Source organism: Mustela putorius, unplaced genomic scaffold, assembly GCF_011764305.1.
Source record: "Mustela putorius furo isolate JIRA1106 unplaced genomic scaffold, ASM1176430v1.1 tig00000145_pilon_pilon_pilon, whole genome shotgun sequence".
Taxonomy (NCBI): Eukaryota; Metazoa; Chordata; class Mammalia; order Carnivora; family Mustelidae; genus Mustela; species Mustela putorius.
Window position 1 is genome coordinate 34,512,959 of NW_025421294.1, and position 17,741 is coordinate 34,530,699.

Consider the following 17,741-nt stretch of genomic DNA (forward strand, 5'->3'; position numbering starts at 1 on the left):
TGGGGCTCGATCCCAGGACCCTGGGATCATGACCCGAGCCGAAGGCAGAGGCTTCAACCCAATGAGCCACCCAGGCGCCCTGGAATCTGTATTTTTGTATCCTTCAGGTAAATACCTAATAGTGTAACTGCTAAATTGCAGGGTAGTTCTACTTTTAACTTTATGAGGACTCTCCATGATTTTCCACAGTGGCTGCACCACTTTGCATTCCCATCCAACAGTGCAACAGGGTTCCTCTTTCTCTGTATGCCCACCAACACCTGTTCTTTCTTGTTGTTCATTTTAGCCCTTCTGACAGGTGTGATGTGGTATCTCATCGTGGTTTTGACTTGATGAATGATGTTGAGCATCTTTTCATGTGTCTGTTAGCCATCTGGATGTCTTCTGTCCATTTCTTAAGTGGATTATTTGGTTTCTGAGTGCTAAGTTTGACAAATTCTTTATAGATTTTGGGTACTGACCCTTTATCAGATACACTGTTTGCAAATATCTTCTCCTATTCCTTTTAGTTTTGTTGATAGTTTTATCCATATTTGTTTAAAAAAAGTTTAAAACAAGGATTGCAAAATGCCTGGGTATCAGGAGCTGGATGGTAGGTACATGGCTTTTCACCTTATCTCTACATTTTTCTCTAAATTTAAAGTATTAAGTTAAAAATATATCTTGGTGCACCTGGGTGGCTCAGTTGGTTAAATGTCTGCCTTTGGCTCAGGTCAAGAACTCAGGGTCCTGGGATGGAGTCCCATGTTGGGCTCCCTGGTCAGCAGGGAGTCTGCTTTTCCCTCTCCCTCTGACCTTCCCCTTTCCCCTCTCCCTCTGCTCTTCCTCTGTCTCTAACTTTCTCTTTCCCAAATAAAAAAAATCTTTAAAAAAATTTTTTAAAAACTTAAAAATACACCTCATAATATTAATGGAACATTATTAAGCCACAAGGACCTCAATACATGTCTATATGAAATAAAATGAAAGATTAATATGAAAAGGATAAACAAAAAACAAAAAAACAAGCTACTAAAAATTCCAAATATGTTCCTAAATAACTTCTGGGTCAAAGAAAAAAATCTAAACTTTAAAAGGCTATTTTCAGAAGAAAATTCATAGCCTTAAATGCAAGAAAGAACATAAATAAACCAAGCTATAAAAATCAAATCAAGATGCTAAGTAAAAGAATATAAATATACAAAAATGTGTAGATTTCTTTTTTCTTTTTAAAAAAGATTTTATTATTTGAGAGAGAGAGTGTGTGAATAGCTAGGGAGAGTGGCAGAGAGAGAGGGAGAAGCAGGCTCCCCACTGAGCAGGGAGCCAGATCTGGGGCTCAATCCAAGGACCCTGGAATCAGGATCTGAGCAGAAGGCAGATGCATAACTGACTGAGCCACATAGGCACTCCAGATTTTTCTTAAATAAAAAAACAAAACCAAAACAAACAAAACCAGAAAGAACTGATAAATACAAAAGCTTTTTATAAACCAAACAAATAATAAAATAAACCAATCTCTACCAAGTCTCCTTTTTTAAAAAGGAAAACAATAAAAACAATGAGGGTTTCCTGGGTGGCTCAGGTCTCTGCCCTCTGCTCAGGTCATGATATTGGTGTCCTGGGATCAAGGCCAGCACTGGGCTCTCTGCTCAGTGGGGAGTTTGCTTCACTCTCTCCTTTTGCCCACCTGTTTGTGCTCAAGAGCTCTCTCTTACTCTCTCTCAAATAAATAAAAAAATAAACAAATGAAATCTTAAACAAACAAACAAACAAAAAACAATGGGGTGACTCAGTCGGTTAACCGTCTGCCTTCAGCTCAGGTCATGATCCCAGGGTCAAGTCCTGCATCAGGCTCCTTGCTCAGAGGGGAGTCTGCTTCTCCTTCTCCCTCTGTCTGCCACTCCCCCTGCTTGTGTGCGCATGCACACGCGCTCTCTCCCTCTCTGACAAAAAGAAAAAAAAAAAAGAACCAACAATGAGAAGAGGGGCGCACAGAACAAAGAGAGAGAAAAGATATGCTACTTTGTACAGCCTAAGCTAAAAAAAAATTTGAAAATCTCTAAGAAAAAAGCATCTCCTAAGTAAGCTTATGAAGAAAGATGTAGCAACCTCACACCAGTCAGAATGGCTAAAATTAACAAGTCAGGAAATGATAGATGTTGGCGAAGAGAACATGCAGAGAAAGGGGAATCCTCTTATTCTGTTGTGGGAATGCAAGCTGGTGCAGCTACTCTGGAAAATAGTATAGAGTTGAAAGTTGAAAATAGAGCTGCCTTTATGATCCTATAACTGCACGACTGGGTATTTACCCCAAAGACACAAATGTAGTGATCTGAAGGGGTACCTGCACCCCAATGTTTATAGCAACAATGTCCACAACAGCTGAACTACAAAAAGAGGCCAGATGCCAGATATCCATCAACAGATGAATGGATAAAGAAGTAGCATATGTATGTGTGTGTGTATATATATATAATTCATATATTTTATATATATATAATGGAATACTACTTAGCCATCAAAAAATACAAAATCTTGCCTTTTGTAATGATGAGGATGGAAGTAGAGGGTATTATGCTAAGCAAAATAAGTCAATCAGAGAAATACGATTTCACTCATACGTGGAATTTACGAAACAAAACAGTGACTTATAGGGGAAGAGAGGGAAAAATAAAAAGACAAAATCAGAGAGGGAGACAAACCATAAGAGACTCAATCATAGGAAACAAACTGAGGATTGCTGGAAGGGAGGAAGGCAGGAGGATGGGTTAACTGCAGGATGGACATGAAGGAGGGCGCATGACATCATGAGCCCTGGTATTACATAAGGCTAATGAATCACTGATCTCTACCTCTGAAATCAATAATACTTTATGCGTTAATTAACTGAATTTAAATAAACTAAAAAAAAAAGAAAGATGTAGCAAAGAAATTATGGATGGGGAAAACATGAAAAAGTTAATAGAGAACTGACAGAAACAAATTTTGAAGTACTTTCTTTCAAATCTATGCTATGTACCATTCCTGATTCATCTTATCAAGACAGTCATCTTACAAAGTCAGCACGTACTTGAAATAAAAATTTTAACAAGGAAATAGCACAAAATTATACAGAGCAACATCATTTCTTCAGCCTAAAATGCATTCTCTGCCCCAAATGTTCACATTCACCATCCCTTTTCATCATTCAGGTGTCAACTCAAATATAGCCACCTCAGAAACGCCTTACTTCACCACCCTATTTAAAAAAACTCAAGAGTTCCTGTGACATTTCCTACTCATTCACAGCATTTATTACGAATTATAATTATCTAGAATTAAGCTCCCTGAGAGTAGGATTTTAGTCTTATTCTTTGGTATAGTAACAGAGCCTAGAACTTCATTGCTTAAAAATGTGCTAAATAACTAAATATCATTTAGGAATATATTTTCATAAATCTAGAACACTATTCAAATAACATACTATAATTAAAATGTAATCTCAACAGAGATCTTCTGAATAGACTAAGATTGGAAGATAGTAGGCAGATATTTATTGACAGCCTATGACATGCTATAATTTTTTTAAAGATTTTATTTATTTGACAGAGAGACAGTGAGAGCAGGAACACAAGTGGGGGGAGTGGGAGAGGGAGAAGGAGGCTTCTAGCTGAGCAGAGAGCCTGATGTGGGGCTCGATCCCAGGATCCTCGGATCATAACCTAAGCCAAAGGCAGACACTTAACGACTGTGCCACCCAGGCACCCCTCTAGAATGTTTCAGAAGACGGCAGTCAGCAAAACCAAAAGCTCTCATGGAGCTTAATTTCTAGTGACTTAGGTCAAAACAACATCACACTCGATAACAAAACATTAGAGGCATTATAGTGAGGACAATGTTTACTATTACCATTATTAAGTGACACTGTTTATGAAGTTCTAGAAATTCAATGATCAAGTAGAAGAAACAGAAGATCTATATATGGAAAAAAAAAATCACTGAGATGCAGATGACAGAGCTACCTAGAAAATCCAAAAGAATAAGCTATAAAATATGTAATAAGAAAGTTCATATTAAGGTATTTGGTTACAAACCAAATATATAAAAATCGAGTTTTCCTGAAGAGTCACTGAAAAATTGAGAAGGGCACTATACAGAGGGATCTCATCACCATCTTATAAAAGATTGTAACAGACTTTGATCATAATTTTTACCTTTCCCAACACATTTATTTTTAAACACTAAAGAGTTGTAAATTAAAACAAAACAAAACAAAACTATGAGGAGAAAGGACTCCTGCTGTGAAAAAATACATGTCTTTGGTTCATTATCAAACCAGGAGAAAAGAAATAAGCTCAGAATGAATCTTACTATACCTCTATGTTCCAGTTATGCTGTTCCAAGGTATGGCGACATTGATCCATAGATTCTATGCCAGTCAGATCCTGAAAAGAAGGAAAAACCAAAAAGTTACTTAGGGAGAAACCAACAGTAAATATATATTTTTACCTTTTATACTTAATGAATGCTGCTGGGAAACTACACTGGAAAGTATTGAAGACAGATGTTCAAGTATGGTAAAAATGTCACTATTCAGAATTTATCTAGGGGGCACTTGGGTGGCTCAGTGGGTTAAAGCCTCTGCCTTTGGCTCAGGTCATGATCCCAGGGTCCTGGGATTGAGCCCCACATAGGGCTCTCTGCTCAGCAGGGAGCCTGCTTCCCCCCCCCCTCTGCCTACTTGTGATCTCTCTGTGTCAAATAAATAAATAAAAATCTTTTTTAAAAATTTATCTAGTCTTTTATAGCAGGTGTTACTCCCATAGGAAAATAAAAAAAGGAAAGTTTCTTACCCTTTAAAACTTCAGGGCTTTCAATTAAATGACTACTGATTAAAATCAGTTTCTCCTCTCAAACTGAAGTTTAAAAAATTAAAGATTCCTTCAACCACTGGGTCCAGCAAAATATTCTTTAATGTTCAACAACAGTTCTGCTTATAATACATAATAAAAAAATAACATAGGTTTCCTGCAAAATGTAATGCCTTCCAATAACTTACATCATTTTACCTACTGGCATATAACCTAGCTTATAATATGAACTGTGTAAAACTGAATCTGTTATTCACAGGTTTCCCTATGATAAGTATTTTCCCTTCTCCTTGGACTGTTCTCCGATTTCACTTTGTTCCTTCTCTGGCTCCTCTTCTGCCACCCCTCTAAATGGCATTTCCCTAAAGATGCATCCCTGGTTTTCATCTCTCTATACCTACCCCACCCTGGCAATCTCATTTAAAGATTTTATCTTATTTTACTTTATGTTTGTTTATTTTACTTACTTACAGAGAGATAACAGGGGAGGAAAAGGGAGAGAGAATCTGAAGCAGACCCCATGCTGAGCACAGAGCCCGACATGGGGCTCAATCTCATGACCCTGAAATCATTACCTAAACCCAAACCACAAGTCAGACACTTAACCAACTAAGCCACCCAGGTGTTCCACTGGCAATCTCATTTGATCCTTAGTCGTCAACCACCCTTTCTACTTAGATGACTCCTAATTTATTTATTTATTTATTTTTTAAAAAGATTTTATTTATTTGACAGAGATCACAAGCAGGCAGAGAGGCAGGCAGAGAGAGAGGGGGAAGCAGGCTCCCTGCTGAGAAGAGAGCCCAATGCGGGGCCCAATCCCAGGACCCTGACCTGAGCTCAAGGCAGAGGCTTTAACCCACTGAGACACCCAGGTGCCCCAGATGACTCCTAATTTAATCGCTGGGCCTGCCATCTCTTCTGAAGTTCAGAAGCATACTTCCAATAGCCTATTCAACACACCCACCAAGCTGTGGCATCAGTATCTCACATGCATCATTTAAAACCACTACATGATAGGGGCGCCTGGGTGGCTCAGTGGGTTAAAGCCTCTGCCTTTGGCTCAGGTCATGATCCCAGGGTCCTGGGCTCAAGCCCCGGATTGGGCTCTCTGCTCAGCAGGGAGCCTGCTTTCCTCTCTGCCTACTTCTCTGCCTACTTGTGATCTCTGTCTGTCAAATTAAAAATAAAACATAAAACCACTACATGTATTAATGTCATCACCCTCCAAAATATACAGGTGGGGTGCCTGGGTCAGTTAAGCACCTGCCTTCAGCTCAAGGTCATGATCCTGTCCTAAGATTGAGCCCCACATCAGGCTCCCTGCTCAGTGGGGAGTCTGCTTTTCTCTCTCCCTCTGCCCCTTCCCCTGCTCCTTCTCTCAATTTCTCTCAGATATATAAAACTTAAGAAAAAAATATATATATGTATGTATGTATATATATATATATATATACACACACACACATATACACATGCGCACGCACACACACACACCCATACATTCACACAGGCAAAGATGACCTTGGGAACCTCAGCCTCATTTTTGAGTACTCTATGTCTTAACTCCACACTTTGTCAGCAATCAAGTTCTAACCATTTTCTGTATTATATCTATAACCACATTTCTATTCTCAGATCCAGCATCTTTAATCAAGCTCTTATAACCCTTCAACTGAACTGTCAAATCATTTTCTCTCTCCTTCTAACTCTGCCTGTATGTGTGTGCACATGTACATGCATGTATGTGTATTACTCCTCTGCTCAAAACTTTTCAGTTGATTGCATAGTAAATTCCAAAACGCTAAACCTGCCATTCAAGTGTTTGTATTACACGGCCCCAGCCTAGCTTTCTAGGTTATCTTCTATTTCCCTTTAGATGTGCCAATACTTAATAAATCTAACAGTTCATATGTTCTAATGACCAGAATTTCCAGCGGGCTAAATCCTAGACTTCCTTTGAGGTCTAATACAAAAGCCAAATCCATCTATCCATCCATCCTTTCACATAACAAATGTCTATTGCTATTATCTATTCTCTGTACTACTTACTATGCCCAAGAGATACAGAGTCTCTATTTTTTTTTTTAGTAACATTTTTTTTTTAAGATTATTATTTATTTATTTGACAGAGAGAGATCACAAGCAGGCAAAGAGGCAGGCAGAGAGAAAGGAAGGGAAGCAGGCCCCCTGCTGAGCAGAGAGACCGATGCGGGACTCGATCCCAGGACCCTGAGATCATGACCTGAGCTGAAGGCAGCGGCTCAACCCACTGAGTCACCCAGGCGCCCCAGAGTCTCTATTCTAAAGAAATTTCTCTTAACAACCAGCAAGCAGCAGGAGAAAGAGACTGATCTCAACCTCACAATAACGTGGTAATATGGACTCCTGAACGAGCCTGAGGTTCTTGCCTTGATGCTGTACCCTGTAAAAATGGACCAGACACATTTTAACTCTTTAGGATTTAATTCTAAAAGATTTTAGCTTCTTTTATGCGCACCATAAGGGGCTTAATTTGGACTGGTTGTCCTTTCTAGACCTTAAAAAAAAAACACAAAAAACCCCTTGGACACCTGGGTGGCTCAGTCATTAAGCATCTGCCTTTGGCTCAGGTCATGATCTCAGGGTCCTGGGATTGAGCCCCGCATTATACTCCCTGCTCAGTAGGAAGCCTGCTTCTCCCTCTTCCACTCCCCCTGCTTGTGTTCCCTTGCTTGCTGTTTCTGTCAAATAAATAAATAAATCTTATAAAAAACAAATAAATAAAAAACCTAAGTCTGAATTATTTAGTTATGCAGTTGTTTAAAAAAAAAAAACCCACTACTATATAAATTTTGATAAGAAAAAGTGTTTATGGTTGTGGTTCCAAGTCCTGGGATCAAGCTCTGCATTGGGCTCTCGGCTCAGCCAAGAGCCTGCTTCCTCCTCTCTCTCTGCCTGCCTCTCTGCGTACTTGTGATCTCTGTCAAAAAAATAAAATACTATACAAGTTTCAAAATTAAAATTGTTAAGTTCTGTTAATTACTATAAAGCTCTATTAACAAGATCCAGTGGTTGAGGGATGCCTGGGTGGCTCAGTTGCTTTAGAGTCCAACTCAGATCATAAGATTGAGCCCGGCCATCAGACTCCGCCCTGGGTGTGGAGCGTTAAACTTAAGATTCTCTCTCCCTCTGCCCCCATGTGCCCTCTTCAAAAACAAACAAAGAAACACTGACTTTGACAGCTCTAACAGTCTAGCCTTTAGTTTCTGACCATTCTAGGCCTTTCATCAATTTGGCTACTGCCTTCTTTAAAAAAAAAAAAAAAATACACACACACACACACACACACACACACTTATTTATTTATTTATTTATTTATTTCAGAGAGAGAGAGAGAGAGAGAGAAAATGAGCAGGGGGAGGGGCAGAGGGAGAAGTGGGCTGCCTGCTGAGTAGAAAGCCTGATGCATCTCATCTATCCCAGGACCCTGAGATCATTACCTGAGCTGAAGGCAGACGACCAACCAACTAAGCCACCCAGGTGCCCCTGCCTACTGACTTTTAATAGGCTCCCCCTTAACTTCCAATTTCCTCAAGACCTTCTGCAGGAGACTGGGATATCCAGGGTTTTCCCTCCTCTGTATACACTGTCATTAAAAATGAAACTCCACTTTCACCTTCTTCTCTGGGTGAATGGCCAAGCTGCCTTTATTTAAAGAAGATTTTATTTATTTACTTGAGAGAGAGAATAAAAGAGGGAGTGAGAGAGCAGGAGAGGGGGCAGGGTCAGAGGGAGAAGCAGATTTCCCACTGAGTCTGGAGACTAATGTGGGACTCTATCCTGGGACTTTAGGATCATGACCTGAGCCAAAGGCAGACACTTAACCAACTGAGCCACCCAGGTGCCCCAGTCACTGCTTTAAATTGTTTCCTATCTCTCTTATCTACATATTATTTTCTGCCTTCTATTATGATTATTTATACTCACTTTATTGCCTTATTAGAACATACAGATGCTTTGAGAGCAGTGTCTGGAATGTATCTATAGCACACAGTAAGAATTTAAAAAGTTACAGAAGTAGTTACTTAGGACACAGTAAGGACCTAAAAAGTTACAGAAAAAGTTAGTCTAAATTAAAAAGACCGGGATGCCTGGGTGGCTCAGTGGGTTAAGCTTCTGCCTTCGGCCCAGGTCATGATCTCAGGGTCCTGGGATCCAGTCCCGCATTAGGCTCTCTGCTCAGCAGGGAGCCTGCTCCCCCCACCCCTGCCTGCCTCTCTGCCTACTTGTGATCTGTCAGTCAAATAAATAAATAAAATCTTTTAAAATTAATTAATTAATTATTTAAAAAGACCTTTTTGTATACGCTTTGATGACTAGCTATAAGCTGAAATCCTCCAGACAGTCTCACCAGATCTCATTGTATTAATACCCTAGGGCTTTAAAATCCCCAAAACTTCTGACTAGATGCTAAGCTGGGTGTTAAAAACATAAATGTGCAGACTTTTCCTGAAGGTAGGTCAGATGTCAAGTCTGGGAATTTTTTTTTTTTTTTAAAGCTTCTTAATGAATTCTAATATACACTGGGCTGGGCAATTCATGGTACTGTACAGTGCTACAAACAACGAGAGATTATACTGTATGTCACTTACTAATTTAAAAAAAGAGTTATAGACATTATAGGAGAGAAAAGTCAAGAGTTATAGACATTATAGGAGAGAAAAAAAATGCACATCTTCGATATACTGAAATACTTAACCTAATCTGCAAGCAAAACTCTTTCGTAAGTAGTGAATCAGGGTGAACTGGAAGCCCAACTGAATAAGCCTGCTTTTCCATAACTACTAATGAGTACTAAAGCCATGCACTAGGAACAAGCAATGTGGACACACCTAGGACAGGACTACTTATTCATCTATCAACAAATGTTCACCACCCCAATATTGTAGATATCCAGTATACAAATACAGTTCAAATACAGTTCCTTTTTTCATTAAGTTTATATCCTACCAGAGGCAGACTGAACAAAACAAACCACACACATAGAGCAAATAAAATGAACACTTTTCTAGGTTAGGAGATTCCTCTGGATTGAGTGTTCAAGGAAAGCCTCCACAAGCGCTAACATTTCAGCAGAAAACTGATGAAAGATAAGGGTCCAGTCATGGAAAACATGCAGGAAGAGTATTCTAGGCAGGACAACAAATGTAAAAACTCTGACAAATGGATACGTGACACTATGCATTTGTTAAAAGCCATGGAACTTCATAGCAGAGTGAATCTTAATGCATGAAGTTAAAAAGATCATTTAAAAGTTCAGAGGATCCTAGGATGGAACACCAATTACAATGAAAGAATCTAATTGTATTATAAATATATGAAACAACCTCACTGAAGGTGAAGAAAGGGAAAGGTGTGGACCTACATAGCTGCGGAAATGAGTGGAGTCTATTAAGACTAAAGGCAAAAGAAACTGCACGTAAGTGCTGTTCTCCAGGTGATAAAGGTGTTTGCCATAGGGTGTTAATTCTGAAGCCACTAAATCTATCAACATATACAGGAACTGAACAACTAAGTAAACAGATGAGGGGAAGTCAGTTTCCTCAGTGTTTGAAGCAGGAAGTTACAGGAAACCAAGGGGAGAAGGCTAGAATGATCCATGTGGAAATGGATTAGAGTTGGAGACATCTGAATCAACTCTTGTTTAGCTTAATATAGAATGGTTAGAGAGAGAAACTCTTTGTATATACATATGTATACCCCTGCTCCATCAACTGAGAGGACCTAGAAGCAACAACACACACCCCAGTAGCAAGCACCCATTAACATCCAGATTTTGGTTGCTAACATCATTCTCCAAAAAAAAGGAACCACGTACCCTGGAAAAATGGGTGATCCTAGGACTAGGGCAGGAAATATATAAGGTAAGCCTAGAGAATCTCCTAGCGCCAGAAAGTAAGGAAGTGCCCCCAAAGAACCCCACAATGATGGGGGTATATCAAGAGGAGTCAACTCAAAGAGCTACCAGTAACCAAAGATAGTACAATTTGAGTAACAAAATAGTCATGGATTATACTACAAAATAAACATCCATGAGTCCACATAAATACATAAATGAATAAATGGGGGAGAACAAATATCCTGTGCAAAACAACACCAAATAATTGTGTAGATAACTATGCCTTCAAGGAGATATAACATAACCCTGTATTCCTTAAGTGTGAGCTGCGCACAGTGGCTTTCTTCCAAAGAGTACAGTATGGAAAAGGAGGTGAAAAGATTAATTATACAGCTGGGAAACCCAACACTACCACAACCAGGTAATCAAGTCAATGTCAATGGTGATAAATTGTGTTCACATTATTACATCTTATCAAGGGTACATAAACAAAGCACTTTCCCTCTGTGGTCTTCCTTCCAAAAATTAGTAACTCTTGTCTAATCATGAAAAAACCATCAGACAAATCCTAGCTGAGGGACATTCTACAAAATACCTGACTAATACTCCCCAAACTGTCAAGATCATACAAAACAAGGAAAGTCTGAGAAACAGTGACGGCCAAGAGGAGCCCAAGGAAACTCAGCTACTAAGTGTAATGTGGTACCCTAGATGGGATCCTGAAACAGAAAAAAGAACATTAAAACTAAAGAACTAAAAACTAAGGAAATCTGATTAAAGTACGAACTTTAGTTAATAATAAATACACCATAATAATAATACTGATTCATTAACTATAACAAAAGTACCAAATTAATAATGTAACATGTTAATAAGAAACACTGAGTGCAAGAGACACGGGAGGTTTGTGTACTATTTTTCCAACTTCTCCATAAATCTAATTCTGAAGTAGAAAGTTTACTCGAAAGTGAAAAACTGGGGCGCCTGGGTGGCTCAGTGGGTTAAAGCCTCTGCCTTTGGCTCAGTCGTGATCTCAGGGTCTGGGATCGAGCCTCACATCGGGCTCTCTGCTTGGCAGGGAGCCTGCTTCCTCCTCTCTCTCTGCCTGCCTCTTTGCCTACTTGTGATCTCTGTCAAATAAATAAATAAAATCTTAAAAAAAAAAAAAAGAAAAGAAAGTGAAAAACCAAAAGTAGGGGGGGAACTTCTGAGGCAGAACAAATCTGGCAAGCTGGCAGATAAGGTCTGAGAAGAAGGCAGGGGAGAGAACATTAATCTAGGGTAGTTTTCTGAGAAGACCGTGTTATTTACTCAGAATGAGGAAAACAGCTGAAAAAATTTTTGCAGAACTGTGAGAAAAATTTACCTTTGGTAAAAAAGCAAGTGGTTTTTAAAAAGACTTATTTATTTATTTTAGAGAGAGAGAGAGCACACGTGAGTGATGGGGAGATACAGAGGGAAAGAGAGGAAGAAAAGCAGATTCCCCACTAAGTACAGAGTCTGACACAGGGTGAAGACCCTGACTGAGATCTTGACTTGAGCCAAAATCAAGAGTTAGATGCTTAACTGAGTCACCCAGGCGCCCCTGAATTTGGGGTTTTGATTCAATCTCCATCCAAACTTTTAATTATAGAAGGAACTGGTTAAAGGGCTTTGCTTCTCTTTCCCAGACTACAAGCATCTTGAGAAGAATCTATCTACTTTTGCTTTCTGATCTTTGTAAGACTCTTCTGGTATTTTCTCACCTAGCTTGGGAACCAATCCCTCTACCCCTCCTCCCTTTCCACTAACCAGTCCTCCCCCCCACCTCCCACATCACTGCTTACAGTCACCAGGTGAGAAGCTTTCTGTATTTTCTCTCCCCTGTGAGACTCCTCTTTCCTTGATACATACAATTTTGAGCACTCTTACTTAATACACTAAGTAACTATTAGTTATATAATATTCCAATTGGCCAAAACAATTTACATATAGATGTTACAATTGCTTCTGATTTTCCACTATTAAAATAGCACTTTGATGAATATTTTTGCTTGTAAAGTTTCTTTGCATTTAGAATTTCTCCCTTTAGGGTTCAATTAAAATTATGAGCCAAGGAATACACCTAATTTTTAAAGTTCTTGATACATATTGCCAAAATGCACTTTGAAAGGACTATTTCAATTTACACTAAACAGGGCTGGTTTCAATGTGAGTCAAAAGCTAAATATCTGGGGCGCCTGGGTGGCTCAGTGGGTTAAGCTGCTGCTTTCAGCTCAGGTCATGATCTCAGGGTCCTGGGATCCAGTCCCGCATCGGGCTCTCTGCTCAGCAGGGAGCCTGCTTCCTCCTCTCTCTCTCTGCCTGCCTGTGATCTCTCTCTGTCAAATAAATAAATAAAATCTAAAAAAAAAAAAGCTAAATATGTCTCAAGCCAGTATTCATTCTCACCTGGTGCCAAAGGGAGTTCTGCAACACTAGCTTTGTTCGAACAAAAAATGTAGCAGTTTTGGCTACAGATATTACATTAGCTTGCAACCAATTCTTTCCTTCTCAAGAACATAATGTTTGGCTACTGACACTTAATGAAAACAGGTAAAACAGAGAACTTAGAAAATGTTGGGCTTAATAACCTTAGTCACTGGTTTCCAGCTTCTCCAAAATTAATTTATTTCAATTAAAAGGAACTTTTAATTTAAAATTAAAAACTTTTTAACTTGCAAAGGAACTTTTAAAAGGAACTTTAAAAAAATATATATGTTCTATGCCCAATGAGGGGCTTGAACTCATGACCCCCAGATCAAGAGTCACACTCTCTATGCACTGAGCCAGCCAGGTGTCCCTCTTTTCCCCCACCCCGCCTGCACTCAAAGGAACTTTCTTTTTCATATAACACCACATATTAACTGTACTGGAATTTAAAACTTTAAAAGGGGGGCGGACCTGAATGGCTCAGTCAGTAAAGCATCTGCCTTCAGTTGGGGTCATGATCCCAGGGTTGGCTGTGCTCTCCCTCTAAGTCAAATAAAATCTTTAAAAACAATAAAAATAAAATTTTAAAAAGGGAACATTCTTTTGTAGAGAGAACCCATTTATTTATATTATCTTCAAGATGCAGTGAAGTGCCTCAGCAAATAGCAGAAAATATTTGAACAAGGGTGACTGGGTGGCACAGCAGGTTTAGCATCTGCTTCAGCTCAGGTCATGATCTCACAGCCCTGGGATCAAGCTCCACATTGGGCTCTCTGCTCAGTGGCAAGTCTGCTTCTCCCCCTCGCCCCACTGCTACCACCATGATCTATCTTGTTTTCACTCTCTCAAATAAATAAAATCTGAAGAAGAAGAAGAAGAAGAAGAAGAAAGAAGAAAGAAAGAAGAAAGAAGAAAGAAGGAAGAAGAAGAAGAAGAAAAAGAGGAGGAGGAGGAGAAGGAGGAGGAGGAGGAGGAGAAAATGTTTGAACAAATGAATCCTGTTCCTTTGCCAATAATTGACTTTATCCCTGTTTTTTTTTTCCTTTAAATATTTATTCATTTGAGACAGCGAGCCAGAGAGAGCAGGGGGAGGGGCTGAGGGAGAAGCAGATTCTGCACTAAGTGTGCAGCTCGACTTGGGGCTTGATTTCACAGCCCCAAGATCATGATCCAAGAAGCTTACCCAATTGAGCCACCCAGGTGCCCCTAAAGATTTTTATTTTCAAGCAATCTCTACACGATGTGGGACTTGAACTCCAAAGTGAAGAGTTGTAGACTCCACTGACTGAGCCAGCCAAGCACCCCATCTCTCTAGTTTTTAAGTATTTTTAAAATATTTAATTTTAAATATTGTTCTTCTCATTATCACATACTCCTACTTTGCGTCAGGCTACTAGCCATCTTTACTACATTTTCCCCAACAATCCTATGAGACAGATATTACCATCATACCCATCAGCAGTTGAGAATACTAAGACTCTAAAAAGAATTATGTGCATGTACCCCACACCAAGTCAGGTAGCACCGTAAGTGCTCAAAAAAGTTCAGCTAAATCTGCTAACCTTTATCTCCTACCTGGCTTGCTTTTCAGAACTCTGGTTTACATTTAGATCTACTAACATCTGAAGTGGCTTGAGATGGCACTGGATAAAACAGCTGCCATGGAAATAAAAGTTAATTTTAGCACCTGTACATTAACATTGGGACCTCTTTCTCCCTCTAATCTCCCAGGGCCAGCATCTAATGTCAACTGCTATTATAAATCCCCTACTGGGAAGGTGCATCCAGGTCTGTCTTACAGAGAAATATCCCTTGCTCTGAGACAGAGAAATATCCCTTGCTCTGAGATGATCTTTCCTTCCCTTCTCCTCCTCTCAGAGATAACTCCTCTTCCATTAATTGCTCTCCTAAGGATTTAGGATACTACTGCATTAATTACAACAATTTACACAAAAGTGTAATTGATCTATAGCAATAGTAGGAGAAAGGTATATATCTTTAGAGCAAAAAATACCCTGAACCCCAACCAATCTCTAATTAGCAAAATGCACTGGGGAAACTGGAGGGAAGTGTGTGGACTATTCTATATCCTTCTCCTTTTCCATCCTTGGTCTAACTTCCTCCTCTCCCAAGAGGAGGAAAGTGTGTGGACTGTTCTATAACCTTCTGGATATAGAACATAGAACTAGAGGATATAGAATACAGATACAGAATATAGAACTAGAGGAATGTGTGTGGACTATTCTACATCTTTCTCCTATTCCATCCTTTGTCTAACTTCCTCCTCTCAGAAGACAAGAGCACAGCAACACCACTTGACAACCCACTTCCAAAATACTGAAATCCTTGACCTATCTCAAGTATGATTCAAGGAAGGTATTATAAACAATAAATGGTGTAGTGTTTTACCTAGATGTCTCATTCAACTACTTGGATAGGGCTTAGGTAACACTCTAGATTACCCAAGTGTAATCACTAGAGTGCTTTCCTAAGAAGTGTTTCTCTTCCTACACCTCATCTGTTTAATCTAACAGACACTGTAGGAAGGAGGCTGATGTGAAATCTCAGTTGAAATTTAAGTACTCTCTAAATTCCAATTGGAGTGTTGGCTCTAAGTTGCTGGGGATGGATATAACTTGTTTTCAGTTACTCCCAGAGAGAAATTTGACAAAAACCAGTGATTTTTGTTCCCTCCTACTACACAGATACCTTTGCTGTATGCAATAAGCAATATGCCCTCTCTAGTAGTAGCAAGAGAAATGGAATTTGAGGTCCTTTCAGGAAGCAATCACATACAGCCTCTATCTATTACTAAAACTCTTATATTCAGATCTTTATTATTTGTAATTACTGGGCTCCCCTAAATTAAACAGCAGCAGATGGGGTGCCTGGGTGGCTCAGTCAGTCGAGGGCCTATCTTCAGCTCGGGTCATGTTCCCCGTGTCCTGGGATGGAGCCCCATGTTGGGCTCTCTGCTCAGCAAGGAGCCTGCTTCTCCTTCTCCATCTGCCTGCCACTCCTCCTGCTTGTGCTCTTTTTCTGTCAAATTAATTAAATCTTTAAAAAAAATTTAAATACTAGCAGCTTCCATTTCCTAAGCACCTAATACTATGTAATAGGCATTATAAGTAATAAAGCCCTCATTTTCACCACTGAGAAAGCCAACGGATTCAAGAGGTTAGGTAACCTAAGAATATCCTTGTCTAGGAATAACAAGAAGTGGTAGAGCTGAGACTGAAACCTAGAATAACTATATCCAAAGTCCAGTTTCCTTCCTATGCCATACTGCTTCCCAATATAATTTAATTCCTATTAGAAGACAAGTTTTAAAAAATTCTCAATTCAGAAAAATTTAAAAAAAAACAAACTTTTTTTTGTTTGAGAATACCTGGAATGTTTCTAATTTTCCCATTAAGGATTAAAGATAAGTCGGAAAGAGCAGGGACGCCTGGGTGGTTCAGTAGGTTAAACATCTTGCCTTCAGCTTGAGTCATGATCCCAGAGTCCCGAAGAGAGTAAATCAACCCCTCATTTTGCACAAAAGGCTTAGTGATGTGAAAAAGCTTTCCCAAGTTACAGAGCGTCTGGATGGCAAAACTGTCTGGTCTTTGTATTCCTGGTTACTGCTTTCTTCCTTCCCTTCTCTCTCCCCCCCCCCACCTTTTTTTTTAAAAGATTTTATTTTTTAAGTAACCTCTACACCCAACATGGGCCTCAAACTCACAAGCCTGAAATCAAGAGTCACAGGTTTTACAGACCCAGGCAGCCAGATACCCAAGGTTCCTTCCTCCTTACCTACACTTACTGGTAGCTAACTACCAGCTCACAGATGTATACAAAATTGTTCTCCTTTATGCCTAGATTCAACAATTTATTGGTATAGTTTTGCTCTATGAACAAAGGGTTTGGTGTTAAATAAGCCTAGAAAATGCTGCATATAAAAATCCCTTTTGGAAATTCCCAATACATCTTTTAAATGTCTTCCTTTTAGGTAAAAAGAAAATTAACTTCACAACTGCACAAAGGAAAAGGTCTATTTTAAAAGAATACTATTAATATCCATTGAGGAGCTATCCCATAGAACTGACCTTGGAACCACAGATTAGAGATCATCACTGGATGTTATAAACCAAATGGTCCATGTGAATCAAGAGATAATCCTACCCACCTGTGTAGATTCTTAAATATTTGAAAAGTGACTGGAAACAACAACAGTATGTAGGATATTTTATGCGCAAGTATTTGAATCTACATTATTTTTTGTTAAGATTTTGTTTAATTATTTGACAGACAGAGATCACAAGTAGGTAGAGAGGCAGGCAGAGAAAGAGGGAAAGCAGGCTCCCTGCCGAGCAGAGAGCCAGATGTGGGGCTCGATCCCAGGACCCTGAGATCATGACCTGTACCAAAGGCAGAGGTTTAACCCACTGAGATACCCAGATGCCCCTTGAATCTACATTAAAATGCCACATGGAGGGGTGCCTGGGTGGCTCAGTCCTTAAGCACCTGCCTTTAGCTCAGGTCATGATCCCAGAGTCCTGGGATTGATGCCTTCGGGAAGCCTGCCTCTCCCTCAC

The 17,741-nt window shown here is 39.5% G+C and overlaps 1 protein-coding gene across 2 annotated transcripts in view; it reads right to left on the bottom strand.

Annotated features, from left to right (window-relative positions):
* The window catches only part of FAF2 (Fas associated factor family member 2), a 63,957-nt gene that overhangs the window by 25,621 nt on the left and 20,595 nt on the right, over positions 1-17,741 (bottom strand). For both annotated transcript variants that reach the window (XM_004737551.3, XM_045075588.1), the window contains exon 2: positions 4,338-4,406. In XM_004737551.3, coding sequence (XP_004737608.1) covers positions 4,338-4,406 — 69 coding nt within the window. The remainder of the gene's footprint in view (positions 1-4,337; positions 4,407-17,741) is intronic.